Raw genomic sequence first — 26,010 nt, 5'->3', positions numbered from 1 at the left:
AATGCAGAGGGTGTAAAATTTGGGAAATTTTAAGAATGAACTGAGGGCACCAGCTTATAATTTTGAGGAAAAGCATTACTGTTTTTTCTGTGATGAACACAAAGAGTACTTCAACTTGACAGCTCTTCCTTTGCTTCAATGCAAGGTCTGCCCATAGTGGGGAAACAAAACTTAGTTTGTGGACTCAAAATTAACAGCTGATCAAAGCTCACAATGTGTAACACTGAGAATACAAAAACACTGAGAATACAAAATTTCTTCTGCCCTGAATAAATTTGCATAATTGACAGACTATAGATTGGCTCAATTACACAAACAGACATGTACTCTTCTGATGCATTTAATCACTTAGCTTCATACTGACAGTGACGGAATAAAAATGTATGTGTCTAAAATTAACTGTGTACTAACATTTCCTTCAGACTGCATTTTAACCCCTTCTCTCTCTTTCTGGAACTTTATTTCCATTAAAGGAGGAAATATTCTTCTCATAATAAGTCAGTATCAGTGGCCTGCTGTAAAAATTACTTCAGTTTAATTCAAACTTATCATCATTTTCCTTGGGACATGGGATCAATTATGAGTAATTCACTTACCAATAACTTAGTAAGGGCACATAATATAATATATACTGGACTGTAGTAAAAAGTGATACCAACAGTCAGGTGAAAATACAGATTAGATTTTAAAGTAGAATACAAAACTATAGGAAACATGTTCACGCATTCTGTTAAGGCCACTAGGCAGTTAGGAGAAAGTTTGTCTTTTTTCTCCAGGACTGGGGAAGAAACAGTCTAACATTTTTCTTTAACTTGGGCTATTAGTACCTACTTTTTTTACAGCAGAAATCCATCAAAGCAAGAAAGAAAAGCAGCACAGTTCTAACAAAGTAAGTCACAAAAACCCAACACTTTGTTCAACTTTTTAAGTTCAACTTGAAAATACATGGAAAATTTTTAGGTTGGCATATTAAAGGAAAAAACCTAATATTTTAGTGATATGTATCATACATATCAACGTATCATACATTGTGCACAACACCATTAGCTTGACTTTGCAAGCCACGTTTTGTGCAATTCACATGCTTTTTGTATTTTACATTTACCTGTTATAGTAATGCATGCAGTAAAGCACAAAGTCATTATACTTTTAGTATCTTGGTTTATTTTCGTTATGGTTTTGCTAGACATGGTGCTGATGCATAGTTGGAAAGATCAGTGAGTTTGAAATGCACATGATAGTAAGGAATTGTTGGCCAATTTACCTGTAGCAGATAGGTGGTGGGTGAGGAGATGTAGCAGGATGCTCTGCCTGGATGGCAGTAAAACAGCAGGAATAATGCCCTGTTTGCAAAGTTATTACTAGTGATTGCAGGAGGGGGTTGTCCTGGTGCTTTTGGTGCTGAATAATGCTGAAACCAGCCTGATTTATCAATCCCAGAGCTAAATACTCTTCAGAGAAAGGTGAAGCTGTGGCAGACCTGGAAAAGTACCGGATAAAGCAACAAACAAGTGGTACTACTACTAACTTATCTGAAGATGCTGAACTGATACAGCTGGCCTGGAAACATAGGGCCCACTCCCATTTATTAATGAGTGGGGAGGGTCTTCCAACAATCTTTCTGGAGATTCCTTCCTTGAGTTGGGATTTGCTTCAAGGTTACGCCTCAAAGCTGAGGGAAAGAGATTTGCCCACAGTCATTGCTATGGGTGAGTAAAATCAATCTCTACTTCATAATTTCTTTCGCTACTTTGGATATAATTCCTTCAATATTGCTTCAAAACTAGTGGACTGAACTAGACTCATACTTATAGCTACCTATACTGCGTAGTAAATAATTCTGATTAAGATCTTTTAGTCTCATCATTATCATAGTAAGTTATAACCCTAATAATAACTCTAATTTATTTTTTTATAAGTACTTCTGGTTTGTCATCCTTAATCCTGTGGGACAAGGCTGTGAAAAGGTTCAGTAATGCCTACTTAATCCATTAGCATAAACCATTAACAGGGTCTGGGCTAAGGCTGGATCCAGCTGCACCCAGAGGCCTCTATGAGGAGTTTAGAAAGCAAGAGGGTCCTGTCTGTGCCTTGTGACTCAACCCGAGGGAGGCTTCTCTATAATTTCTGTAGCTCCCACTCTGCCCACAACACACCTAAACACCTAAACACCTAACTTCCCCTTTGTGCCCTACCGTGGCACCCACAAAATACAGCAGTACATGCCATGTGTCAGTTTACCTTGAAAAGCTGCCCATGGCCTCAGCTAAAGCTGCCTAAATGTCAGGTTGAGGTGTGAGACTGCCATATCTATCTGGAGGGAAAGAAATCATGGTACAAAATACTTGCTACTTTCCCTAATATGTGTCTGAGTGGGTTTCAGCTATTGCTGTGGTAGAATTGGTGTAAGAACATGGCTCGAAAAAATAGTGTTCTGAAATACAGCTCAAAGTTACTGAACACACAGAAATATCTGGACATAAAGAGAATTAAAATACGTAGTTTTAAGCTACTGAAGATGTATCCATTAACTGGTCCTTAAACATAGCTAGAACAGTACAGTACTGACCTTAAGGACTGTGGGTAGACATACAGTTACCAGAAATGCTACAGCTACAGTCTGAAAGTGAGAAAGTGTAATTGTACATCTTGTTCATATATACATTTCCCTTTGCAAATAATCTAGATAAAGCACAAAATTATACAAACATTACACCATGAAACAAGTATACAGAAAATTTTCTACACAGGCTTCAGTGTTTACCCCGTGCACAAAATTTATTCATTATTGGCATTTCATAGCCTGCAGTTTAACATACAGGATATAAGTAAATGAATGAGAAATGCACCTGTAGTACACCATCACGCCTTTGAATAAAAACCAATTGTGATCTAAGGGCTCTAAAGCAAGACATTTCTTATGCTATTTCTGGAAAACTCTAAAGGACAGAAATCCACAGCATGAAGATAACCATCTAAGGAATGTTTTGCTCTTCCAATTTTCTTTCCAACACAAAAACCCTTTTATTAATTTTATAATAAAGGCTAAACAGGCCCACTGTACTATCAGGCAAGTTTGCATTGGCATTCATTTCTAATATGAAGAACAGACAGGACCAGAACTATACTTTTGGTGCAAAGACACATTTTAAAAGAGGTGCAACGTTTTCTGTGATTAGCATAGAGTGCTGCGAACAGCCTTAAGTATTCTGCAGCCACAGGAAGTTTCTGGTATTCATTATGACAGGCATGCCATTTAATAATTTTGTTTAAATTTTATTCTAATATACATTTAATAATGTAAATGTACACATCATGTAAACCCTTACATTCCTTGGTAACCTAAGTTAAACACATGCTACCTTATACATGCAGTTCCATAAAAATGATCCCCTTTGACAGCTATTCATCACAAGCTGGAGTAGTTAAGGCCCCATCTCTTTAATGGGCAGTGAATAAAAAATTTAAAAATTATTAATAGACATTCTCAGCTTGTACATCATAAACTACACAAGTCTAGACAGTCTTGTCTAGTTAGACAAGACCAGACAACTTTTAATTTGGGACTCTTTCTGAGAGATGTCCATAAATGAAAACTGAATAGTCCATAGTGCAAATTACTACCTCATAAACTGCAGCATAATATCACTTTTCCTTATGGATCTTCTTTATGAGGAAATTTATATTTCTGAACAACAACAACAACAACAACAACAACAATAATAATAATAATAATAATGCATTTCATTTTACACTTATGAGGATGATATTGCACTTAATGGAAAATGCTTTACTGAGTAGTAATGTCTTTAAGCAAACCTGTGTTACAAGCAATTTTTATTTTCTTGTGTCTCCATGAATTTTCACACAATTCTTAAATATTTACTAAAATTCCTTGGTTCCAAATTAAACAGTATTCATAATGAATGTATTTTTAAACATTAAACAATTTGGCCAACACACCATAATACTATAACCAAACTGTCTACTCCTTTCTAATTTTGAAGCTAGTAATTATCTGCAAATTTAGTACCACACAACTACTGGGGGATGTAGAATTTAGAAAAATACTCTGTGATTACAGGTTCAAAGAGGTGTGCATAGATAGTGTGAAATACAGGCGGTATTCTTTTAAAATGGTTGAATACAAGAGTCCAGCAGGACTCCTAACATATTAATAAATTTGAAAGGCTAACAGAGGGATTTTTTTTTAGAATTGCCATACACTATTAAATCCTCAATAATACCTAGTATTTATATAGAACTTCACATTTTTAAAGTGCTATACAAATACTATCTGGATGAAATGTATTCTCCAGAGGTGGAATACAAATCCAAAGTGAATGGTGATCAAATGTAAAAATGTAATGTAATTACTACAGAGAGGAACTAAGTACTTTATAATCAGCTCGCTATGCATGAACTATCATGGAAGACCACACACTGTACAAGGGAAATGTACAGATATAAAATTATTATCATTCATTAAATAGGTTCTGTAACCACAAGGAATTGACACGAGAGCTGTAAACACAACCTTAAAATGCCTAATTCAGAAGGTGTAGGAAACACAAGGAAACCCTTCAGTGACAGACAGGCAGGTTATTTCAAGTGCTAGCGCAAACCACCTTTAAAAGCCATTATTCCTATACATCAATGCGGATTCCATGTTTTATGGACATTAATTCTCTAGTGCCTGTTAAATACATAATAAATGAACATAGATGAGGTAAAGATGCTGTAATTGCCACATACAGCCAATACGGCAGGGGAGGAGTTTTTCCAAATGGGCAGATCCAGAGGCCATGACGAATCCCGTCACGGACATGATGAGAAGTCCAGGATATGAACAACATCCATGGAAGAAAGCACCATGAGTCCTTAAGCCTGAAAAGCTGCATGATAAACTTTAATGTCAGAGCCACCACAGGAATCACCGTAGAACAATGAAGAAGTGGTCTCCGTGGAAGAGTCAGAGCAGCCTGCAGAAGAGAAAAATATTACAGCAAATGGCTACAACTGTGGGAAGAGAAGAAAAGTTTAATGAGTGTTTACAGGTGCACTGTCAGGTGACTAAGTGGAAGCAGAAAGAAAAACATACTGTTCCTTTCCATTGCAATTAATTTAAAGCCAATTTTATGCATGAGAGTTGTGTGCTGCCCAGTCTCTATTGTATGACATGAATCATGCATCTTACTATCATCAGCAAAACAGGGAGTGAAAGGGGTGAGGAATCCTATTTGTCCCATAGTCAGGCGGTACACAGGAACTTGTATAATCTGCTGCACTGATTATATGTATTTAATTTCAAGACAATTAAAAGGAAAAAAATCCATGCAATACACTTGAAATATTTAATATGTTTTACTTGAAATAAATAATGTGCTTTAATGGCATTTACTCCCAAAAATACATCCTGTATTTTACTACAGTTGTAACCTGTAAAGTTGGTTTAGTTGCACAGTGTTTAAAACACAAAAATATGAGCAAATTACATGAGTTACATGTATTTTGATCACCTTGAGACGGTATTCTTCAAAGACAGGCAAAACAAAGTTCATAAACCAAGATCTGAAACATTAGTGACCGGGGTTTTTGTATCAACAACTTGTTTAATAGTAACTCAGTTGAAAGCCTGATATTTGGTTTTAATAAGGTGAATGTCTAGCTAGTGAGATGAGATTTAGCCATTTTAAGAAGTGATAATGTCTATTTAATATACATGTCTAAGAAGGTATTCCGTGGGTGTACTCAGTAGCAACAGCACAAATTCAAACACATTAAAAAAACTGTAATGGTATTTTGGATTTCTATTTGACAAATAATTACATTATTGTGTATGTAAGCACAGAAGAAACAACACCACGCTACCAGAAGGTCTACAGAAGTGCTGATGTGATATTCACTGGCTCAATTCATTACTCAGAAAACCTGCAACAAGGCCCAAGAGACTGGACACATCCCTCACTGCACCTACTCCAGAAAGCAAACAAAGTATCTCTAATCTGCTCATTCTTCAAATGTGTTAATCTTTGCAGGATTCAACAGCAAGAGGGCTGGGCAGTGGGACTCTGGAATAGGTCCATCACGTTCATGCATAATTTAGATAACTGCATGTAACACTATCATCTCTGCAAGGAAACTTTGATGTAGCCTTAGCCAGTTTATTAACTGATTAGACATGGGAAGTTAGGGACTACCTTGAAATACAAACCACAACCCACCTTAAAAGGCTTGCAGAAAGCTTGTTCTATTAGCTTCCCACCACATGATTGTCCGTGACTCCTGATCAGGTAATGGGATTTAAAAACTTTGTAAGTAGTCTCAACAATTTTTAACTCTAATGTGGTGGACCCAATTCCTTTAAATTGGAGCAAAAACTGTATTTTCTTCAACTTCAGATTTGTTTCACACAAGCAGATTGTTCATGGATTAAGGTAGAAAAATCTTGTGATGATGAAACTGTTTATCACCTGCCTTACAAAGAATCCGATTTTTGTTACTGTCAACAAGAGGCTCAAAAGTAGATACTAACTTAATTTTGAGAAAAACTGAATAGTGGTATGTTTCGGCAGATAATCTATTGACTGGCCTCTATTTCTGCACTTTGAAAAAAAAAAAAAAAGTAGTGACGTCCAAATTAGTCTTTTCCCTCTGGACTATTAAGATTAGATGCTAACAGCAACACAGTGAGTAAGGAAAAGTTTAATGTTACTAATGTACTCAGTTTATTGGTATTGGTGCCAAGGTGATGCTTAAATTCTTTCCATATAAATTTCAGGTGGCAGGTGTGTTCATATAGCAAACCTGAGTATTCAATTTCAACAAGAGAAAATCCTATCTGTAACTGCAGTACAGCTGATATGCTGTTGCTCAAGGTCTGAGAGAACAGTCTGTTTCCTCTTTTACATTCTGTGACTAAAAGAACTTACATCCTTGAGTTGCCAAGCCCTGAAGACAGACAGGTAGTTCTGTTTTGCTAATATAAGCTGCTACACTCTCTTTCTCTTAACAGGCAAATTTGTTTGCCTTTAGAAAGCACCAGATCTTAAAAAAAAAAAAAACCCAAAACCACAAAAAAACCAACAACAGAACCAAAAAACCACTGCAAAACACCAAAAAAATGGAACCTTTTCCACACTAAACTTCCTGTGAAAAACTGCAAACAGAATTTATTTGCAAATGACCTTTTCCATTTGCCTACATATGCAATCAGATGCAAGATTATCTTGCAGTTGCTGCTCCTCCAGCCTCTCTCACTACAATGAGCAGCTGGAGACAGGAGACAATAATTGCATGCAGAAGAACCCATGCAAATTATCTGCTTTAATGCTCATGGTGACACCATGGATGTTATAAAACAACAGATGCTCCCTCACTGATATTCTGTGGTGCTTCACAAGCCTGAAGTCTTTAGTTCATAGTAACATATTCAATGTAATATATAGTAGTAATATTAACAATATAGTAACATATTCAATGCTACATCAATTGTGCTTGTGCAAAGCTTATTCGCTAGTTTCAGAAATGCTCCTGTACAGCCCAGGTCAGTCAGGGGCAGCACTTTTCCAGCAGTATTATGTATGTTTGCCACCAACTGCATGTTCTACACTTCTAGAATTTGATGAGTCTTTAGCACCAAGACAGCAATTTCTGCATGTCTGTTCCACAACATGAGTGTCTGGGCTACAATCCTGGTGGAGTCCAGGAGCAGCCCATCATGTCATACCTGCACTCCTGACTGACAACAGGCTGCAGGAACTACCACCTTTGGAGTAGTCAGTGAGACAGGTTCTTCTATACTTATGTGCACAGTAAAAACCACATGGAGCACAAAGAACTACAAATTCCAAATAGTGGAGTCATTGTAGACTTCATACTTGTTGCAAAAATAATGTGGGCAAAAGGTCAGATCACATGGTACTTGGTACACAAGTATTTATCAGAGCAAATATACAAACACCACAGGTGACTATTTACCCTGAATACTGCAGAAAAATAATGATGACCATGAAAAACAGACCAATGGCCAAATAATCCAAGCGCTGAGTAGCGTCAGCAGGAACAGAAGTAGGTAGTAGAGTAGTGTGAAGGTAACAATTGAAGGTAGAAGGCAGCACCACCTTGTGCTGCAGAGAAAGGTTACTCCAGAAAAAATAACTTGTCATCAGATTTAAAAGTGATAACTATGAGCTTTATAGGTGATTGTGTAAAGTAACGTGAAATATACTATAGGTACAAATTAGTAATAGTGGTGTGGTTGGTTAATTAGACTTATTAATTTATTAGTTATTTAGTAATGTGTTGCAAAAGCAGTAAACATGTTAGTCTCTTAAAGCAGTTACTCTTAACCATGCAATTTAAATACAAAGAATGGGACTGTAACTACCAAATATGTAGTAAAAAGTATCCCATGAAGTAATAAATAATATAAGTGACAGCTTGAAATTATGCCAAGAAACTGACATGCACATCATATTAAGCCAATGAAAGAAAAATTATATATTGCAATCAGATCTAGCTGGCCAGATAGCACACAGAAGAAAAGTTTATGGGGATTACGTTACATCACAAACCAAAGGGACTCTGATGGCACTGTAAGAAGACAAAACCTGTAACAGATTATTATTCTTTTTTTATAGGACAGAAGCACTGTACATTTGTACCACTGAAAGGAATTAAACTACGGCATTTACCTCAAAGGAAGTCTCACCTAAAACACTACTCATGGTTTTGGATTGGACCCTTTAGAGGTAATTTAGGCAAAAATGCAATACATAGGAGAGGAGAAAAATAGCATGAAGTTTAGAAAACGTAAATTTATTTCCTTAAGATTTTTTTGGAAGTTATTTAGTTGAGAAGAGAGTCTTTGCAAAGCATACTGGCTTTGCAAGTTTTAATGATGCTTTTGCTCTAAGAGTCAGGAGACCTACACCAGATTATTTCCCTTATTAGCCCAGTTAATATAGGGAAAGGAAAGGAGCTGGTAGGCAAATCACTTTGAAAAGGCCTTTGGGCATCTTGTCCTCTCTTTACCTCAGCTAAATACATTTGGCTACTAAAAGGGCTATGATTCTACCTGCAATATTTTGTGTTTCTGACTTGAAAAACATTTTGGGGGAGAGCACAGAAATCAGCTGTCTTTTGCAAAAAAAAATGTTAAAGAACAAGAGAACTAGATCTAACTGTCATCAGCAGTTAGAAAATGAACTGCTATCTGCTTGGGAACTAAAACAGCACAGGAAGAAATTAAATCACAAAATTACAAAAATTTACTTGGTTTCACATAGTAGGGATAGTCTAGGCTACACAAACGTTCCCCATTACGGAAGGTGTAAATATATTTAACCTTGCCTCACTAACAAGTGGCAGGTCACCTCCCAATTCCATAACACAATTCAACAGTCAACTTCTCAAACTGACATCGGTGAGGTGTGACATCTAGTGGTCGTAATTGAGAAAAATACTGGTAATCATCTCAAATGAATGAAAAAGCAGCAATAAAATTTTAATACTTTCTAATATCTAGCCATTCATTAACTTGCATTCACTGATTTTAAAATAAGAAAAAACAGATGAGAATAATTAGAGATTTAAATCCTATTCCATATTGTTATTCAGTAATAATATTATATGACCCATTAATCAACCAAGTTAACTTTCCTTTTCTTTACATAGTTTTAATAATTGTACAGAAGTTCCACGTACAAGAAGCACAGAATAGGAGAGAACCAGGGACTGCTTAAGGGAGAATGATGCCAGGCACCAGGACATGCTGGAGCCTGACTGTCCATGAAGCAAAATGGTGGTCAGTGGTATCCTGGACTGCACTGTGAATGGGGCCAGCACGTTGAGGGACCCAATTCTTCCCTTTCTCCTCAGCATTGGTAAAGTCAAGAGGGGAAACCTGACCAAATGCACAAATAAGAAGCATCTTTTCTCTACAATAAATAATGATACTGTATGTAAACAAAAAATATTTTTCCATTTTAAGTCTGATTTTTACATCTTAACTAAAAACAATTATTTGCCTCTTGCACTTAGCTGTCACCTAAATATTTTTTAAAAATTGGTAAACCATTGTTCTTCTTTACTTACATGAATATAAAAAACAGAACTTCCTTCCTTCCTTCTTCCTTCCCTTCCTTTCCCTTTCCCTATGAGCACACTAGAGGAGGAAACTGACTGGAAAAGAGTGCCATATTCTGGTAAAACTAATCTTATTGAGAAACTCTGTCCTAACAAGCAGTTCTGCAAATAGATGATGATCCATTCACTGCTTTACAGGAGCAAATTCACCTTTTAACTTTTATTAATAAGCTGATGCTTGCTTTCCTACTATTTTTTGGTTTGTTTTTTTTTTTTTTTTCCAATGAACTATATTTAAATGCAACTCAGACTGCCTTTTTAAATGTGACAGCTCACATATAGCTTGCTCATAGGAGAAATATTTAGGGCTGGCTAAAACCAATGTATTACTCATAATGACTGAATTAAATTAAACAGAAGCTCTATCATTTATGTTTCTCATATTTCTACCCCACATTTCAGATAGCTCTAACCCTTACTGTAAAGAGAAGTGGAATAATCCGCTTCATCTGCTTTCACAAAAGTGTGCAACACAGCACTTAACTCAAGCTGGATAACATAGCAACTACTTGATATATGTAGAATAGCATGTACATGCACAAAACTCTTTTTTTTTCCTTTCTAAGTAGCAGAAACTGAACACTAGATGTAAAATATTTTTATGGCTTTTAAAATCGTAACAACTACATAAAAACATAATTCCTGTATTTCTATGAAATGTATTTGATTAAATTATCAATAGAACTTTTTTTTTGTCTAGGACATGGTAGAAGAACAATAACATAAACAGTGATAAATTAACAAGTTACTGATCTATTGACTTACCTTTAATGACAAAGATCCAGCAAGAAAAAAGTGGTCCACATCAATGACAGAGGCAAGGAAGCCAGCCAGAGTGACCTCAGTGAAGTCACTTTTTTTCCTGAGTCCAATCACTATTGCCCAGGACCACATCCCCAGTATACCATGCACTGCATTATCAGATAAGGCTCGGAGCCAGTCATTTTGCTGAATGAAGGAGAACTGCAGGAGTCTGTCTGCTACAAAGCAGAATATCCCCAAACCTAGACTAGAAATAACTGATGCTGTGCTGAAAGTCTGGAGAAGAGCGTGCGCCTTTTCAGTCTCAGATGCCATGACAAGAACCATGTTGCAGCACACAAAATGTCATCAGGATACACACTGTGCATTGTCCTTTGTATCATCAGTTGTTCTGTAAATATCAGAGATCAGAAAGAAAACTATTAAACAAAGAAAATCCATTTGCACAAAACATATGCTACCACAGCGACAACTGGGCACTAAGACCCCAAATGCAGTGCTTGCATTTAACATTCCTAGGGAATTTTTTATTTCAATTAGTTTATTGACTTGAACACTACAACTCTGGATTAAAGCACCTGCCCTGTTTTAATTAGAACCAGCTCAAGTACCATGGAGAACTCTAATTCCACTTACTGAAATCTTAAATATTACAAAATAATTTGAAACATATCTATGATAATATACTGAATGTGTTTCAAGATTCCTTCTGATCTTAAATACATTATTTAATCCAATGAAATACTTAACATTGTAATAACAAAAGAAGATTCAGTTTGGAGGATTCTTAGGACTGATGCTCAAAATCCCAGATAGCTCTATAAAACAACTGTTAAAATTCAGTTTTCAATCTATAATCCAAACCACTCCTTTAATTTACATTCTTTGCTAATGTATGTAGCATTCCCCTGTTACCCTTTCCTGAGAAATGCCTTGTTTAGTTTGGAGACTGGAACATAGAATAAACCTTAAGGAAACTAAACCCACTAAAATACCTTCATTATTTATTATAAACACAAAGACAACAACCTTTTAGTAAAGCAAAGTAATCAAAACCATCTCCTTACAGAGCAAAACCACCTAAGCTTTTCCTCAGCATGTGCTCTAGCAGAGAAATTGGCTGTTACTTTTAGGACTTACCTATTGTCTGCCACATTACCTTCATAACTCCTCTTTTTGCAAGAGAAGTTCTAACTGTCCCAGCTGTTATGCTAGTCTTTTTGGGAAGTTATACAGACAGACCAGAGTTTTAAAGCCTATATCCTAAAAATGGATACTTCCCATGAGTTTGCCATTTTTTTGCAATATATTAAATCTTGACAATCCTTCTTTATTAGGTAAATTCTTATTCTGAAGGGCCTTTTAAAATGTATTAAGACTTTATAAGCTGACACATAATTCATAATTTTAAACATATTATAAATCTCACAAGACATAAATGTTTCTTCCAGATTATTTACATGCCTGCCTGTTGTAGAATTATCCACAAGACAGAACTACTGGCAGTCTCTGTAGGAAAAGAAAAAGCCCACTGAATAATTTATTTAGAAAACATTTTAAAAAGTAAAAGAGAAGAAAGCATGAATAATACACGGACTTTGCACAGAGATAAAAAAGTGGGTCAAGTTTAGAGTCTGTTAACCATGACTGTGCCTCTTCTGAATGACTGTGTAGACACAAAGTATTTCCTGAAACAATGGAAGTGCTGTTTTCTGGTGGGTGACCTTATGCTACACAGGCCATTGCTGAATAAATACCATTTTTAAGGAAAAAAAAGGCAATCTCTTCACAAATGTTTCTTCTATATGGCCATCACATCAGATTTGATTTAATTTAAAATTACCAAAAAGGCTGTATAAAAATCCAGTCTGTGAAGGGGTGGTGTAGCAACATACCTTTAAAAAGCACACCAGTAATCAGAATCAAACTTCCTCTGTGACTAGGAGAACATTTTTTTTTCCATCGCAGGTGCCTTACTCCAGTAGGAAATGTCTACAGTCTACACCTCAGGGTTGAGCCTCTGTGCTTTCTGAATCCAGCCTGCCCAGTCCAGTGCAGGAAATACCTAACACCGTTTGTTCCATCCTAAATAGAAACGAACCAGGCACCAGTAAGCACCGATATTAGGCAAAACAGCATACATGAAATATGAACAACAGTAAAAAAAAAAAACAGAAAGAATAAACATATATTTAAATAATTTGTAAACAAATACAGCTGAGATAAAAGCAACTTCAGCTAAGCTTTGAAGCTCTGCAAAAGAAAGCAGAAAAAAGACTGTAAACCAAGAGAAGAGCAGAAATAAAAACATGATAGTAACTAAAAAATAATAAAACACAAAGTCCAAAAAACAACTGTTCCAGTCTTCTACACAACTGCATTTCAATGGATAGAGCAATCCATTTTCATAATTTCTTCTTGTGCCTTGAAGATTCCCACCCCATGAAACATTTTTTAGTCCCATTCAGGGACCTCTTTTTAAATTCCACCCCATCACTTAGTGACCTTGGAATAGATAAAGACAGATCTAGAAATTCATATAACGACAAAGGTTGATGTCAGTTGTGTGTTAGGCTTACGCTTTTGCCATGGGTAGCATTAGCATGTGTTTCTTGAGCCGGAATGAAGAACAGGATGCAAAACTGGCTTCAGGTTGATTGTAGTCAAGAGCTATGTCCAACTGTTCTTTTTAAACCGTCTATTTCAGCCTCCTTTTCAGACAAAAATGAGTGCTGCCTGTGTAAAAATCAACTTGCATTCCCAGGTACAACAGAATTTCCCAGAATTATTCTGCAGATCAAGAGGGAAATCAGACCAGAAAAGGCAAAACTCTGGTCAACCAAAATAATCTGAAACTATAAATTTTCATGTAAAACTAGAACATTTTTTTTCTCCCTGAAAAATTATGCTTTTCAGGCTCTTTACAAAATATGACAATACAGCATCGATTTTTCCAACCTATAAATCTCAGAAAGCAGCTGTGTAGCTTACGTTCTTGCTAAAACAAAAAAGTGGGGAATAATTCACACAAAAATGCTTATAAACCTCTGTGTGGTCAGTATAGTTAACATCCTGAAGGGAAGTTCTAGGTGGGTTTTACATAAAACACAACAGCTGATAGAGTAACCCAGCTTTGAGTTGTGATTTCCCATGACATTTTTACATGAGATAAAGCACTGAGCATAATCTCTGTCCATAGTCTCAAAATGGAATTTTGTAGATATGCTTAATTTAATTTAAGGAAATTATCCAAGTAATTTTTATGAACACAGAGTTAACACTTTAAATTACTGTCACAAGAAGATATTTAGATCAAAACTCTAAATATACTTTTGAGAAAACAGCTAAGAGGCCATGGTGTATGAGCAAAACAAAAATCAAATGACTGGAATCACCACTTAGAAATATTGCTCTGCATAATTTCTGCCCCAGTTTTGCACGACGCTATCAGATATGTGAATACATACAGGAATGCATGAAGTTACAGGATCACAGAATCAATTAGGTTGGGCAAGACATCTGAGATCAAGTCAAACCTACAACCGAACAACACCCTGCCACCTAACAGAATTATGCATCCTACACAAGAAGTTAAGAGACTTGTATTCCCTTACAATTCTATAATCTCCTAAACCCCTTGTTATTTGATATTGGATGTTAATTTATATATAACAAACTGCATGAAGCAGAATTAAGACACCAGCTCAAACCTTTAGCATACAATCTCATGGAAAAGGAGATCCCAGCCTAAGACTATCTGTGAACAACTGATAGTGCCAGCATTTTTGGATCACATAATTATAACACGTTATTGGAGTGATCATGCAAATATTTTTGAGCCAAATAATTACAATGCATCATTGCGGTGATCTAGGAAATATTTTTGGGCCAGATAATTATAATGCATTTTTGGGGCTGGAGAGGGCAAAAGCCCAGAAGGAAGCGGGAGGATTTTACCAAGACGCTGAAGAACGAACTAAATTAAACCGATCAGGAAATCAAGCTGTAAACCCGAGATCAGCAGGAGCGTGAGGGGAGGCGCGGGCCTCGGGGCGCCAGAGCCGCCGTCGCCCGCCCCGGAGCCCACCTGGAGCGCGGCCGCCGCCATCCGCTCTTCACCCCATGGGGCTCGGCCGCCCCGATCCCGGCCGGAGCGGGCTGTGAAGCCCTGAGGCAGCGGGCTGGAAGCGCCTCAGGGAGCCGGTTAGGAAGCATGCGTGGCCGCGGAGCAGGCTGGGATCCGGAGCCGCCTCGTTTCCTCCCATCCCCGCCCAGCGCGGGCAGCTGGGCTTGGTTGTGAGGCATAAGTGTTTCCTCGATTATTAAATGCAGGATTTGGGTGTTCGCGCTTTGGGTCCTTTAAGTGCTGGGAGGGAAATCGATGATGAGAGTTTAGTGTTTTGTCATGAAGGACATGGTGCGCCTCTGACAGACCACAGAGCCAGAGAAGTGTCTTCTGCCCTCAAGTTAGTATTTATTTACTCAAAGAAAGCACTATAGAAAGCATTTGGGAAACATTTTATTCGGTATTAAGACTTCTTTGTGTAAGCACCTGAATAAAAGCACGCTTTCACAGTGAAAACTACCCGTGTCTACCCTGGTCATTTCAGCAGCAATCGATCAATTAAGTTGATTTGAACATATTTTCAAACATTAAAATCAGCACTGTCAGGTCAGGCCTGATCTGTTTATACAGTAGTGCTCCATTATCTCAACTGCTCTCTTTGCCTATACCAAATATGGCACCAGCGTTATTTACTGATATTACACTGGCACCTGACAGACTTCACCAGGAATATACCAGCAACTTCTCCCTCTGGCTTCAGCCTTTATTACTCTCTCCCTGCAAAGCCTCCTCAGACACAACTGGGACTGCTCCTGTGAGGGCATGGAACACATGGCTTCATCTCCCAGAAGTAGCAAGCAGAGATTCAATATCCTGAATGACTTTCGAAGTTTTTTCCAATGCCTCCAAGACGCAACCTTCATTGAGTTCTGTCTCACCCCCATTTTCTTTTTTTCTGACAGTGATACCAGACGGATTGGATTTTGCAGCAGATGTCCCTTTCAGAATGTTGCTATTGTCTAATAAAACTAGTGCTACTTTGTTAAGAAAAAAATGTGAGACTCTTCCTCCTAAAGAGAAAAATTAGTCTCTGCATTTGTATTCATCATTCTGCCTTGCAAAGTCTCACATTTTGTAGCATGGCAATTACATACAGTAATTACATACATACATGGTAAAAAAAGGACTGTATTACTTAAAACATTTATAGAAAAATGCCTTTTAGACTTCAATTTATCCAAAAGGTACTTTGAAAAGAAAAAGGGTGTTACACTTTAACAGCATGCACTTTTCATACTAAGAGAACTGAACACTGGCTTGAAGACAGTTTTAGAGTGGCTTTAAGCAGATTCAGCACAGTGCACACTTCCAGCTGGCTGAACGCAATAGAACAATACTAAGGTAGCTGATAAACAGAAAGATACTGTACTGCAACAACAAACCCAAAGGCAACTGTGTTGTTCCTCTTTCAAGAACAGATCGGCAGATGACTCTTAGCAAAACTGATGCAACACACATTAAAGGGCCTTGTTTTCTGGTGACTTTTCATTTCAGTTTTGTACTTCAACACTGTTTTTGGGGTTTTTTAAAAATCTTTACCACAAAATAAATGATAAAACAAAAAAAAGATAAGTAAGAAAATGAGGTTGGTTTTAAGACGTGAGACAGTAAAAGAAGGTAAGATCAGGATAGAGAGCCTTTGACGATCTAAACTGCAGATTTGAACATGCAGATAAACAGCAGAATATAAAAGTGAAAAAAATCTTTACAGCTTTCAAAAGGATACAATTAAATCTCTGTATTTTTTCAAGCTCAGCATCAGCAGACCTGTCCAAAAAAAAAAAAAAGGTTATTTCTCAAGGATATTTTCTACTTCAGATTTTAATTTTTAATAGTTTCCAGCAATACTGAGAATTAGATTAGCAAAATCTCTGTCTTTGATATCACTATTCAATGGCTGACATTTGTCAATTATTTGTGTTTCCAGAAATTTGGTCTCTACTCTAAGAATAGTTTCTTTGCTGTATGTATAAATATAGACAGAATTTTCATTTCATCAGCTATAAAATGCTATAAATATAGCTGATGCTATAAAATGTATCAGCTGAATCTGCTATAATTTAAGTAACAAGTGCAACTACAATTGATTTCAATTAGCATGTTTTTAATATCCCAACGTTTGCAGATGATGTCAGTAGATTTTTGGTAAGAAGCAAGTGCAACTGCAATTGATTTCAATTAGCACATTTTTAATATCCTAATATGTTTAGAGATGATGTCAATAGATTTTTGGTCAGTAGCATGTATTAAAAAGGACAAATACATCAGCAAGAGATACAACTGTCATTAGGCAGTTCAAAGTACTGTTTTACGCACTTGATGTTCTGTTAAAAACCATCTTTCTTAGTCTGATATCTTTTTACTGCAAGACATTATTTTTGTAACATTAACTGTCCTTTGACAAAGTCGCCATAATTCTGATTTTTAAGACAGGCAAAGCTCAATGAAACAACCTTCACCTGAAACTCACTGAACATTTTAAACATGGAATGAAAAATGTGGAACCATATACAAAATAAATGGACTTTAAAAACAAATTTTCATTTTTGAACATTAGGAAATGCAAGATATAAAATTCAGATTATAGTATTTTTGGTTTTGTTTTCAACATTATTTATAGTCAGGTATTTGGGATAAAGATGAATACCAATTTTCTTCAGTTACAGAGTGTGCAGTATATTCAGCAATCTCTTTCCTTTCATTCAAACTTCTGCACCATTCTATTGCTGTTCTGATGTATCTGTGTTAATAAGAAAATTTTTAAAATTAGTTATTTATATGAGAAATAAATTCAATTTCGAGCGAAGAACTGAAGGTACTAAGCAAAGCACCTGGATCTGAAAGAAAAAAAGCCATGATTCAAAATCTAGCTTTTTCTTCTAGCTTGCCTTGCCATTTTTAGTCTAGAATCTTCTTCATATTTAGCTCTATACAGTTATAGCAAATTATAACAAAGCTGTATGTTTTGCAATGAATAGCATACAAGTGTAAATTTTTGTTTGTGAATATCTGCTTGCTAAAATGCAGCACAGAAAACTTTTGATAATTCCCATAATGATGCTGTAATTACAGCAAGCAGATTAGAAAACAATCTGCAGGCAAAGGTCACTATCTGTAATAAAACAAAAATTGGATAAAGTGCTGTTCAGTTCTATATATCAGCTCTATATAGGACAAATGCTTTTGGGTTGTTTTTTTTTTTGTTTTTTTTTTTATCTACTGAAGTAAATGCCAAGTTGCAGCTCTGTTATTTTTCTAAAAAGACATTGCCGTAACAGTTATAATGGAATCAAAGCATGCAGTGGCCCTGAGTCACACAGGTCTTGAATCTTTGCCAGAAATAAGATGGAGCTTTTATCATTACATGTTTGGTCCATCCCTACCAGCTTATTGTCAGTAAATACTGTTTCTTCATCTAAGAGGATTTATAAAGAATAATTTTTATATTTAAATTGTTTAAATTGAACAACTAATTTAAATTACCTTTCATAGACTCCAGGACGACTTATTTGTATTAGCTGCTGTAGCCCATCAGGAGTAGTTAACTTACACCAGCCTACATCTTCATTTATCTTAGAAGAAAAAAAAAAAACCAAACAAATATTAATTTTCTGCTGCAGTCCAAAGGAAAAAAAAAAGCAAGTATAATATGCCAATTTAAGAATGAAATATCTTTAAAAACTTACAAGTCTCTGGTTTCTTAGGGATAGTCTGCTATAACAAAGGCAGGGGAAAAACACCTGGCAAAGCCCCAACTCTTGCTTTGTGCTATTCAAGAATAAATTATTTCTAAAAGTGTGTAAAAATGTCTCCAAGCCTGCAGAAATCTCAATTATTATTTTTTTTAATTTTATTGGCAGCAGAACTTTTGTTTGGTATTCTCATTAATTTTCTAGTAACACTTTTTCCTGGAAATTTTTAGGAATAGTCCTTCCTCTAAGTCACATGTTACCTGGATCTCACTACAGGAAGAGCTGAAATCCCAAACCATAGTCAGGGTTATCCTATCCCAAAAAACAGCATGGACTTTATGATCTGAGTACACAATCAGTCTTCCTGTGCTGGGAATAACTTTGTCATGCAGAAAAACTGGCAACATTTCTCGTCCATCAGTCTCAGATACCTAGAACCAAACAAATACATAAAAAACTTGAAGAAAGGCTATTTTACATCATTACAACCATCTGTATCTGTTCCAGATTTTTAATTCACTTGTTTTTCCAGATCACAACCAGCTCTCTTCATCATGCAATTGCTTCTTAAATATAACTTTTAAATGCATGCTTTTGGTTCCCAAATATCTGCCTTCCAATCTGTGAGGATACACTCACCATTCTTCCCTCTAGATTAAGTCCTATTCACTATAGTCTGTACGATCATCCTTATAACACTGCAAGATTTAAAAAATTTCAGCTACATACCACTTTCCAGCAGCAGAGATAATAATTATGACTTAATGACAGTTTTGTTTTGCAGCAATACTGAAGAATTCTGAGGAGAGAAAAAAACCCCAAAGTATTAAGCATTTAATTCCTACTGTGTCTTCTAAGCACTCGAAAATTTAATTTTTATACTTAAAGTAATAATAAGTGTTTTGTGTAATTTTAACTCCTGTCCTTTCTAAGTCAGTGGAATTAACGTAACAAAGGTAAAGTTACTTGGTTGCCTGAGTAATAATGGAGGATATAGAGTATGGATGTCCTGGCACATCTGGAGGTAGGCTGCTCACTGAATACATCTTTTCTTCGACCTGAATAAAGAGCAGAAAGAAGATGAGTTAGTTACAGGTACTGTAGCATGAAAACAGAATTAAGAGCAAGTTATGGAATTTCTAACCTCCCATAAGCCAACTATAATCACATTTAAATCTGCCACAGAACATAGACAAATATCTGATTGAAAATTGTATCCTTAAGCCTATGTCTGTGTGAAGAAATATTCAGTTTCTTTAAACTCAGTGAGAACCAGTAAGTTCTCTTGTCAGACAGTAGACTACAGGTCTATTGAGTGGCAATGATTGACTACAAATTAAAGGCTGGGTTCCAAGACTGCAAATCTTATCCTTAATTCTGCTTTAAAAATTCAAGGTGTTGCATTAGCACTTGAGAGGACCTCTCCTCTGGGGGAACTTAACAGACATGCACAAAGGCAAAATCCTTTTCCAGCATTGAACAGCTGGTCTGCAGCACAGCCAGAACAAAGCCTGCATCTTCTAGGTTCTGTCTTCATACAGTAGAGAACACTTCCAAGTACAAAGAGATGAAACTCTAATCAATACATTAGCTTCAAGACTAAACTTCTAAATTTGTGAGAAATGGTTGTTTGATAAAATAAATGTTACAATGAGGAAGAATGTTCTTATTGTGTAAAATTTACAAAAATAATTTCTGAAACAGAAGGAATAATCTCATCTTTTTGTATGACTGATGGCTTGATTAAGGCATTATAGTAATTACCAGTGTAGTGACTTCACTACACATTGCATAGCCAAATGTCTTAAGGAAGCTGCTAATTTGAAGGAATTTGGAACAACCCTTTAAATAGTTCTAGTTTTTAAATAATTTCATACCTTTTTTGTTCCTTTTTGGATTGCATAACGTATGAAATATTTTCCCAAAAATGCTCCCTCTGACTTGAAAAATGAGTTATCACCAGGATAAATTTCTGTGATGTTTGTCCTACCATGGATAAATCTAAGAAAAATAACAATATTTTCAGCAAGTATTTAAAATGCTGTGTCACTGGACAAGGAAAACAGTTTATTAAACCTGAAAAAAACCAATAAGCAGAGACACATTTTCAGCAACTCAGATGTAAAAAATTTCTACTGTTTCACAAACAGTAGAATGTAGCAATAATGTCTTTGAACACAGAATGTTAACGTTACTAGACTCTTTGTTTGCACGTGTATGGGAGTGGGATTTAAATAAGCTAAGGAAAGCTTTTTTGTGTCAAGGTAAACACCTCTCAAGAGCTGCTCATTCCACTGACCACAAAACATAGTGATCCTGAAAATAAAAACCCAACTTTTTTAGTAGACCAGCCACACCTTGTGTACACAGAAAACCGCTGAACGGAACAATTTCTGCATGATCTAAAAGTCTTAATTGAGAAAAAAAGCTCTGAAAAAATCTGAAGTACTGATAAACATTTTGTTTAGATGTGATGAAAATTTAGGAATTACACTCAGGAAAAATTAAGAACACTCAGCAGAAAGATCAAAGGGCTAAACACCAGTAATGCTTTTATGAAAGACTTAGGTGCTAATAGCAGTTGTAGCAATTTCAGTTTGGAAGTCCTGTTGTTGGTTGGTTTTTTTCTTTTATTTTTCCATAACCATATGGACAAGGTGACTTGCCAGGAAAATCCACAGCTAAACATGTGGATTATGTAGGTCACCAAGATAAACATTTCCAAACTGTGAAATCTTCAGCAACAAAAGGAGACATAATTTGCAAAGATACCAAGTACCATTATTTTCAGTGAAATCTGTGGGAACTCCAGCTGTCCAGTAAACCTTTAAGAAATCAGATTATCAGATCACTTAAACATGACTTCAGATTCAGGTCTGGTAATATACCGTGCTAGAAAATGTGAAGTCCAAACAGCAGAACAGTGAACAAACAGCAGAAACAGACTCTGACATGAAGACTGTGTTCCATTTCTCAAAGAGTGAGAAATGGACAAAGTAAGACATTTCATCTTAGATCTAAATTCCCATACAAATAAAGTCTTCCAGATAACACAGATGATCTCCTACATACCTGTAGAAAACACCCTGGCACCACACAACTTGAATTAGCTGATGGAATGAATATTTGTCTGTATCTTCGTTCTGAAAGAAGTCACAAAATGTCCACCTGTGTGTGTAAAACACAATGACAGCCTCACTAAGTCCATATATTGGTTGTTCTTTTGTGTGAGCGTGTTTGCTGGTAATCATTTCTGTATGTAGAACTGATGCATGCACACTTATTCAAATTATAAATGGACACATATTTTCAGAGTCCTCCAATTCCTTAGTGATCCACTTTAGTTACCAAATTAAACTTCTCAATCCTGCAAATTTTTTGCTATTTTTAGTGTTGCTGACAGACAATATATGCCACTGGCCCTCAAAAATATTATCTTTTCAAAACTGAAGGGGAAAAACCAACCCACCCCAATACAAAACCCGTGTTCTTTTTTCAATATTCACTTTTTCATTTACATATTCATACAGCATGTCTGAAAATATTTTTTTAATCTGAACTAATTACTATAGCTTCATTACAATAGGTTACAGAATGTTGGTTTTACAATGTCATATTTCAAGAAGTTCCTAAAAAACCCACAATTGATAATAATTTTAAACTTTTTTTTAATAGCTAGGATTCAATTATTTTGCTAGAAGGTGAAGTTCCAAACTGCAGAATTGTAAAGCATATGTTAACAACTACAAAGTAAAGAGTTTAAATTACCTGTGTAGATGTGGGGCTCTGCAGCTGAGTGGCAAAGCTGTAGGTAAACAAGAAACTGTTTCATGTATTTCAGGGTCTGCTAAAACATCACCTTCAACAGCTGTACAGCTGTTTGTTTCATATACATTTTCCACAGTATGTACATTACAGCATTTTAGGGCCAAGGACAAAGGGTATTTCCATTCTTCTGGGCACAATGAAACACTCCAATGCTGTGTAACCCACGTGTATTCAGAAGAACAATTTGTGTGGAACAAAGGCACTCCATCTCTTTGGTCCTTTGGTTTGGTTGGTTCCCTATATCTACTTTCAGCACAACCACATTTATTCCTATTCTCTATTCTTCTTTGTTTTGATGAGACTTCTGCTGCAGAATTTTTACTTGGTTTTCCACATTGATCTCCGCTTTGATAGTTGCTGTTCTTTTCAGAGGAGCCTGAGGATGCTGCAGATGACTGGCTGACTTTACATAAAAACTCCACTGTAAATTCTTGCTGCAATTCTGACAAGTAAAGGTGAGCATAGCCATCTACAGATGAGATCTTCACACTGCCGTTGTCAAAACATCTTGTCAGATCAGCTATCACAGGGTCAGGCCATTTAATTTCTAAGATATCACTGAGGAGAATCTAATACAAGAAAAAAGATTGAAATGTGCATCAAGATAAAAATGACCTTCCTCCCAGAAACTGCAATGGAGCATTTACATTTAAATTAATTCAGTCCTTCTGCAAGGTGATGTATGGCAAGAAATGTTGCTCTGTATTTATCTGCATGTATAAACTCAGAGGAAGCAAAACATCTAATCTTCATATCTGCTTCCTCCTGTACTAACAGAGTTCTTTCTAGCAATAATGTTTTAATTTAATCCAGTCCTAAATTAGTAAGGTACATGGGCAACTGATTAGGCACAACTGTACATGTTTGTGTTTCCAATGGCTTCTTCAGAAACAAGGGAGTGAATGGCAAAATTATCTTGTTCATAGCAATTGTCAGTGAAATTGATAAAGAATTGCAAAAGGACAGTAAAAAATAATCAGTACCAGACAACAAGGCTGCAGGTAAAACTTCAGTTGAGATAAACATAATGTGATCTCAATGGAGAAAGGCAATCCTAACTATATATAATTAGATATATTTGTATATAGGAGGATGGGCTCCAAGCTGACTGCCACCAACCAGAATCCTGGTGGTGTAATTCTCAGTCCCATGAAAACACACTCACTACTCACCAGCAATTTAATCAGTACGGAATGTTTGAAAGTACTAGGAATGGAACAAGAGCAAACAGAAGACATAGCGATATTACTGAATACATAGTCACAGCTAACCTGCATTTTGAATACTAGCTGCAGCTCTGAACAAGCCAGACCACTGACGAAATCCGCCTCATGGAGCTGTCTAGATATGTGGATGGTTGGAGTGGCCAAAAATGAGCCTAAGCACACCACAGGAATGGGTTGTTTTGAACTCAAGCATAAGGCAAGTAACACAGTCTAAGTGTTTATGTGCCCATGAAGGTATTGTCATGGTAGTAACAGGCCTCAGGCCTTAGGTTAACTCTGCTAGGCCCCGGGATGGCCTGTCAGGCTCGTTAACAATTTGTTATGAGAGCTGAAGCTTGCTAACTCTTACTTTATCAAGGTGGACTGCTGGAGTGTGGGAAACAACAAGGTCCTTGAAAACATGGGCACTGTTTGGCAACTGGCCACAGAACAATAAAGTGACAGTAAATTGCTGGAGAAGGACAATCTCAGGACTTCTAAAAAGACTATTTTGGCTTTAAGAAAAGCAGTTTTTCTCAAAGTGAGTGGGAAGAAACCAAAGGAACAAAAAAGGGGTGTGGGGGAGAAGCCAACCAACATGGTAAGGTGCTTGCTGTGGCCTAGGAAAGTTATCCTTCAGCATCCTGAAGCAAGTAGTCACAAGGGATACTGTAAGTTAAGAACAGTCTAGAAACCCAGCCAACCTCCAAAGGAGCTAGATCTCCCAAGGCCTGAGAGAAGGTGGAACTTACTCCTCAGTGCTAAGAACAGAGCATCAGCTCTGCTACTGTACTTTGCACTGAATGCATGATTGGTAAGGATTGCTGTCTTTTAATGAAGTATATAGTGACACTGAGTGACAGTGCTTTAGGCAGCTAAACACCAACATGAAGGGTATTACTACTGAAGGGTCAGTCTAAAAACTTTAAAACTTGCCTGATTAATCCGTTGTCTTAGGATTCTCACCATGCTGTGCAGACGTTCATATTCAGTGGGAGCACCCAGAGAGATGCTGATCTGGAGCAAAGCTTCCAGAAATACTAAATTAATCTCTGCATGGATGTTCAGTCTGACCTGGAGCGGCCATTCCCACAGAGAGACACTTTGCTCCATTCCTCTCACAGACCCCAGCAGCGTTTTCACAGGGGTACTCCAATGGGGAGATCTGACAGCCTCGGAAAACACCATCCTGTTGCACTGTGACCACCCTGAAAAGTTTCTACTGCCAAAATGTAACAACGTACAAAATCCTAGGTTTTATCCTTGCTAGGAATAAACTAGCTTTTAGTGTTTCTTTCCACAGGAAAAAAAAAAAAAAAAAAAAAAAAAAAAAAAAAAAAAAAAAGCATTAACCGAGTCTAAGTAACAGTTAAAACTGTAATTTAAAACGGCAGTAATTTAAGAAAGATGACAGCTCCATTAACCAAACTGCACTCGATAGATCTCAACAGCCTGTACCCACACACATGCATGTGAAATTATATTAAATCAAACAGAGAAGTTTTTCTTACGAAAGAATTACTCGCCTAATGTTTAATCCCACCTTTTTTCTTTCCGGAGGTATAACATGCGAAGGCAAGTACGGGCGAGAAGAAAACGCGTTCCGGAAATCTAGCGCTCGTAGAAGTTGTTCCTGTTGAAGTGCAGAGAAAAACAAACCTATTACGATTTTTTACATGCAGTGATAAAAATTTATGCTGATTTCATACTTTTTGTGGAGCTGAGGCTATGAAACCCACTCTGTTTTTTACAGAGAGAAACAAGAACTGTTGGGTCCGTGATCCCCGGGCCGCTCCGTTTCCGAGCAAGGAGGCAAGTCTGACACTGCCCATGGGATGCTCCCAGGGACGGCGCCGGGACGAGGGACAGCGCTCCCGTCCCCAAAGGCACTGCCCACCGCATACCCGGTAGGCACTGACGACAAAGGCGACCCGCTGGCGGGTGGTCTCCGCCGGCTGGAGCGAGTGGGCGGCCGCAGGGAGCGCCGCTTCGTACAGATACTCGGAGCCGCAAGGAGACAGCAGCAGGCGGGACCCCCCCGCGTAGTGCACCTCCACCGAGCCATCCTCGAACAGCACCATCAGCCTTTCCGCCTCCATCGCACCGGAGACCGAGCCAGAACGGCGAGCAGCTCTCGGACCGAGGCGGCTGAGGCGGCCGCGCCGCAGCAGGGCGGGAACCGCAGGGCGGGGCGACCGCCAGAACTCCCGCCGAGCTCCGCCCGAGCTCCACCCTAACTCCTGCCGAG

General features: G+C 37.2%; 2 protein-coding genes across 3 annotated transcripts; both read right to left on the bottom strand.

The window, feature by feature from the left end:
* Positions 1-2,752: 2,752 nt before the first annotated feature.
* On the bottom strand, positions 2,753-19,446 carry TMEM267 (transmembrane protein 267). Of its 2 annotated transcripts, XM_054004361.1 has the most exons (7): positions 18,990-19,446; positions 18,521-18,609; positions 17,685-17,777; positions 16,764-16,804; positions 14,999-16,011; positions 13,491-13,622; positions 12,807-12,996 (listed from the first exon to the last, which is right to left on the bottom strand). In XM_054004361.1, exons 1-5 carry the CDS (start codon positions 19,134-19,136, stop codon positions 15,815-15,817), a joined length of 567 nt encoding a protein of 188 aa, XP_053860336.1. In that variant the 5' UTR covers positions 19,137-19,446; the 3' UTR covers positions 12,807-12,996; positions 13,491-13,622; positions 14,999-15,814. The 2 variants fall into 2 exon arrangements, with proteins under 2 accessions (XP_053860335.1, XP_053860336.1); XM_054004360.1 differs by lacking the exons at positions 16,764-16,804; positions 17,685-17,777; positions 18,521-18,609; positions 18,990-19,446 and adding exons at positions 2,753-4,982; positions 10,915-11,302 and having other exon boundaries at positions 14,999-15,815.
* Positions 19,447-20,646: 1,200 nt separating this feature from the next.
* Positions 20,647-26,008, bottom strand: LOC128822594 (uncharacterized protein C5orf34 homolog). The gene is made up of 6 exons (XM_054004359.1): positions 25,667-26,008; positions 25,306-25,395; positions 24,699-24,779; positions 22,498-23,126; positions 21,802-21,872; positions 20,647-20,730 (listed from the first exon to the last, which is right to left on the bottom strand). Exons 1-5 carry the CDS (start codon positions 25,859-25,861, stop codon positions 21,836-21,838), a joined length of 1,032 nt encoding a protein of 343 aa, XP_053860334.1. The 5' UTR covers positions 25,862-26,008; the 3' UTR covers positions 20,647-20,730; positions 21,802-21,835.
* Between the last annotated feature and the right edge of the window lie 2 nt (positions 26,009-26,010).

Source organism: Vidua macroura, chromosome Z, assembly GCF_024509145.1.
Source record: "Vidua macroura isolate BioBank_ID:100142 chromosome Z, ASM2450914v1, whole genome shotgun sequence".
Lineage (NCBI taxonomy): Eukaryota > Metazoa > Chordata > Aves > Passeriformes > Viduidae > Vidua > Vidua macroura.
Note: the sequence above shows the minus strand (reverse complement) of the source record. Positions and strands in the feature narration are given on the sequence as shown.

Bases quoted from the DNA above. Each gene is read 5' to 3' on its own strand.
- TMEM267 (XM_054004360.1), bottom strand. From the start codon at position 11,238: ATGGTTCTTGTCATGGCATCTGAGACTGAAAAGGCGCACGCTCTTCTC. The intron at 4,983-10,914 runs GTAAGTCAATAG...TCTCTTCTGCAG, and splicing joins CTGGATCTTTGTCATTAAAG to GCTGCTCTGACTCTTCCACG.
- LOC128822594 (XM_054004359.1), bottom strand. From the start codon at position 25,861: ATGGAGGCGGAAAGGCTGATGGTGCTGTTCGAGGATGGCTCGGTGGAG. The intron at 25,396-25,666 runs GTATGCGGTGGG...GCACTTCAACAG, and splicing joins TTGTCGTCAGTGCCTACCGG to GAACAACTTCTACGAGCGCT. The intron at 21,873-22,497 runs GTAATTTAAACT...GACTTCTTTCAG, and splicing joins AGAGCCCCACATCTACACAG to AACGAAGATACAGACAAATA.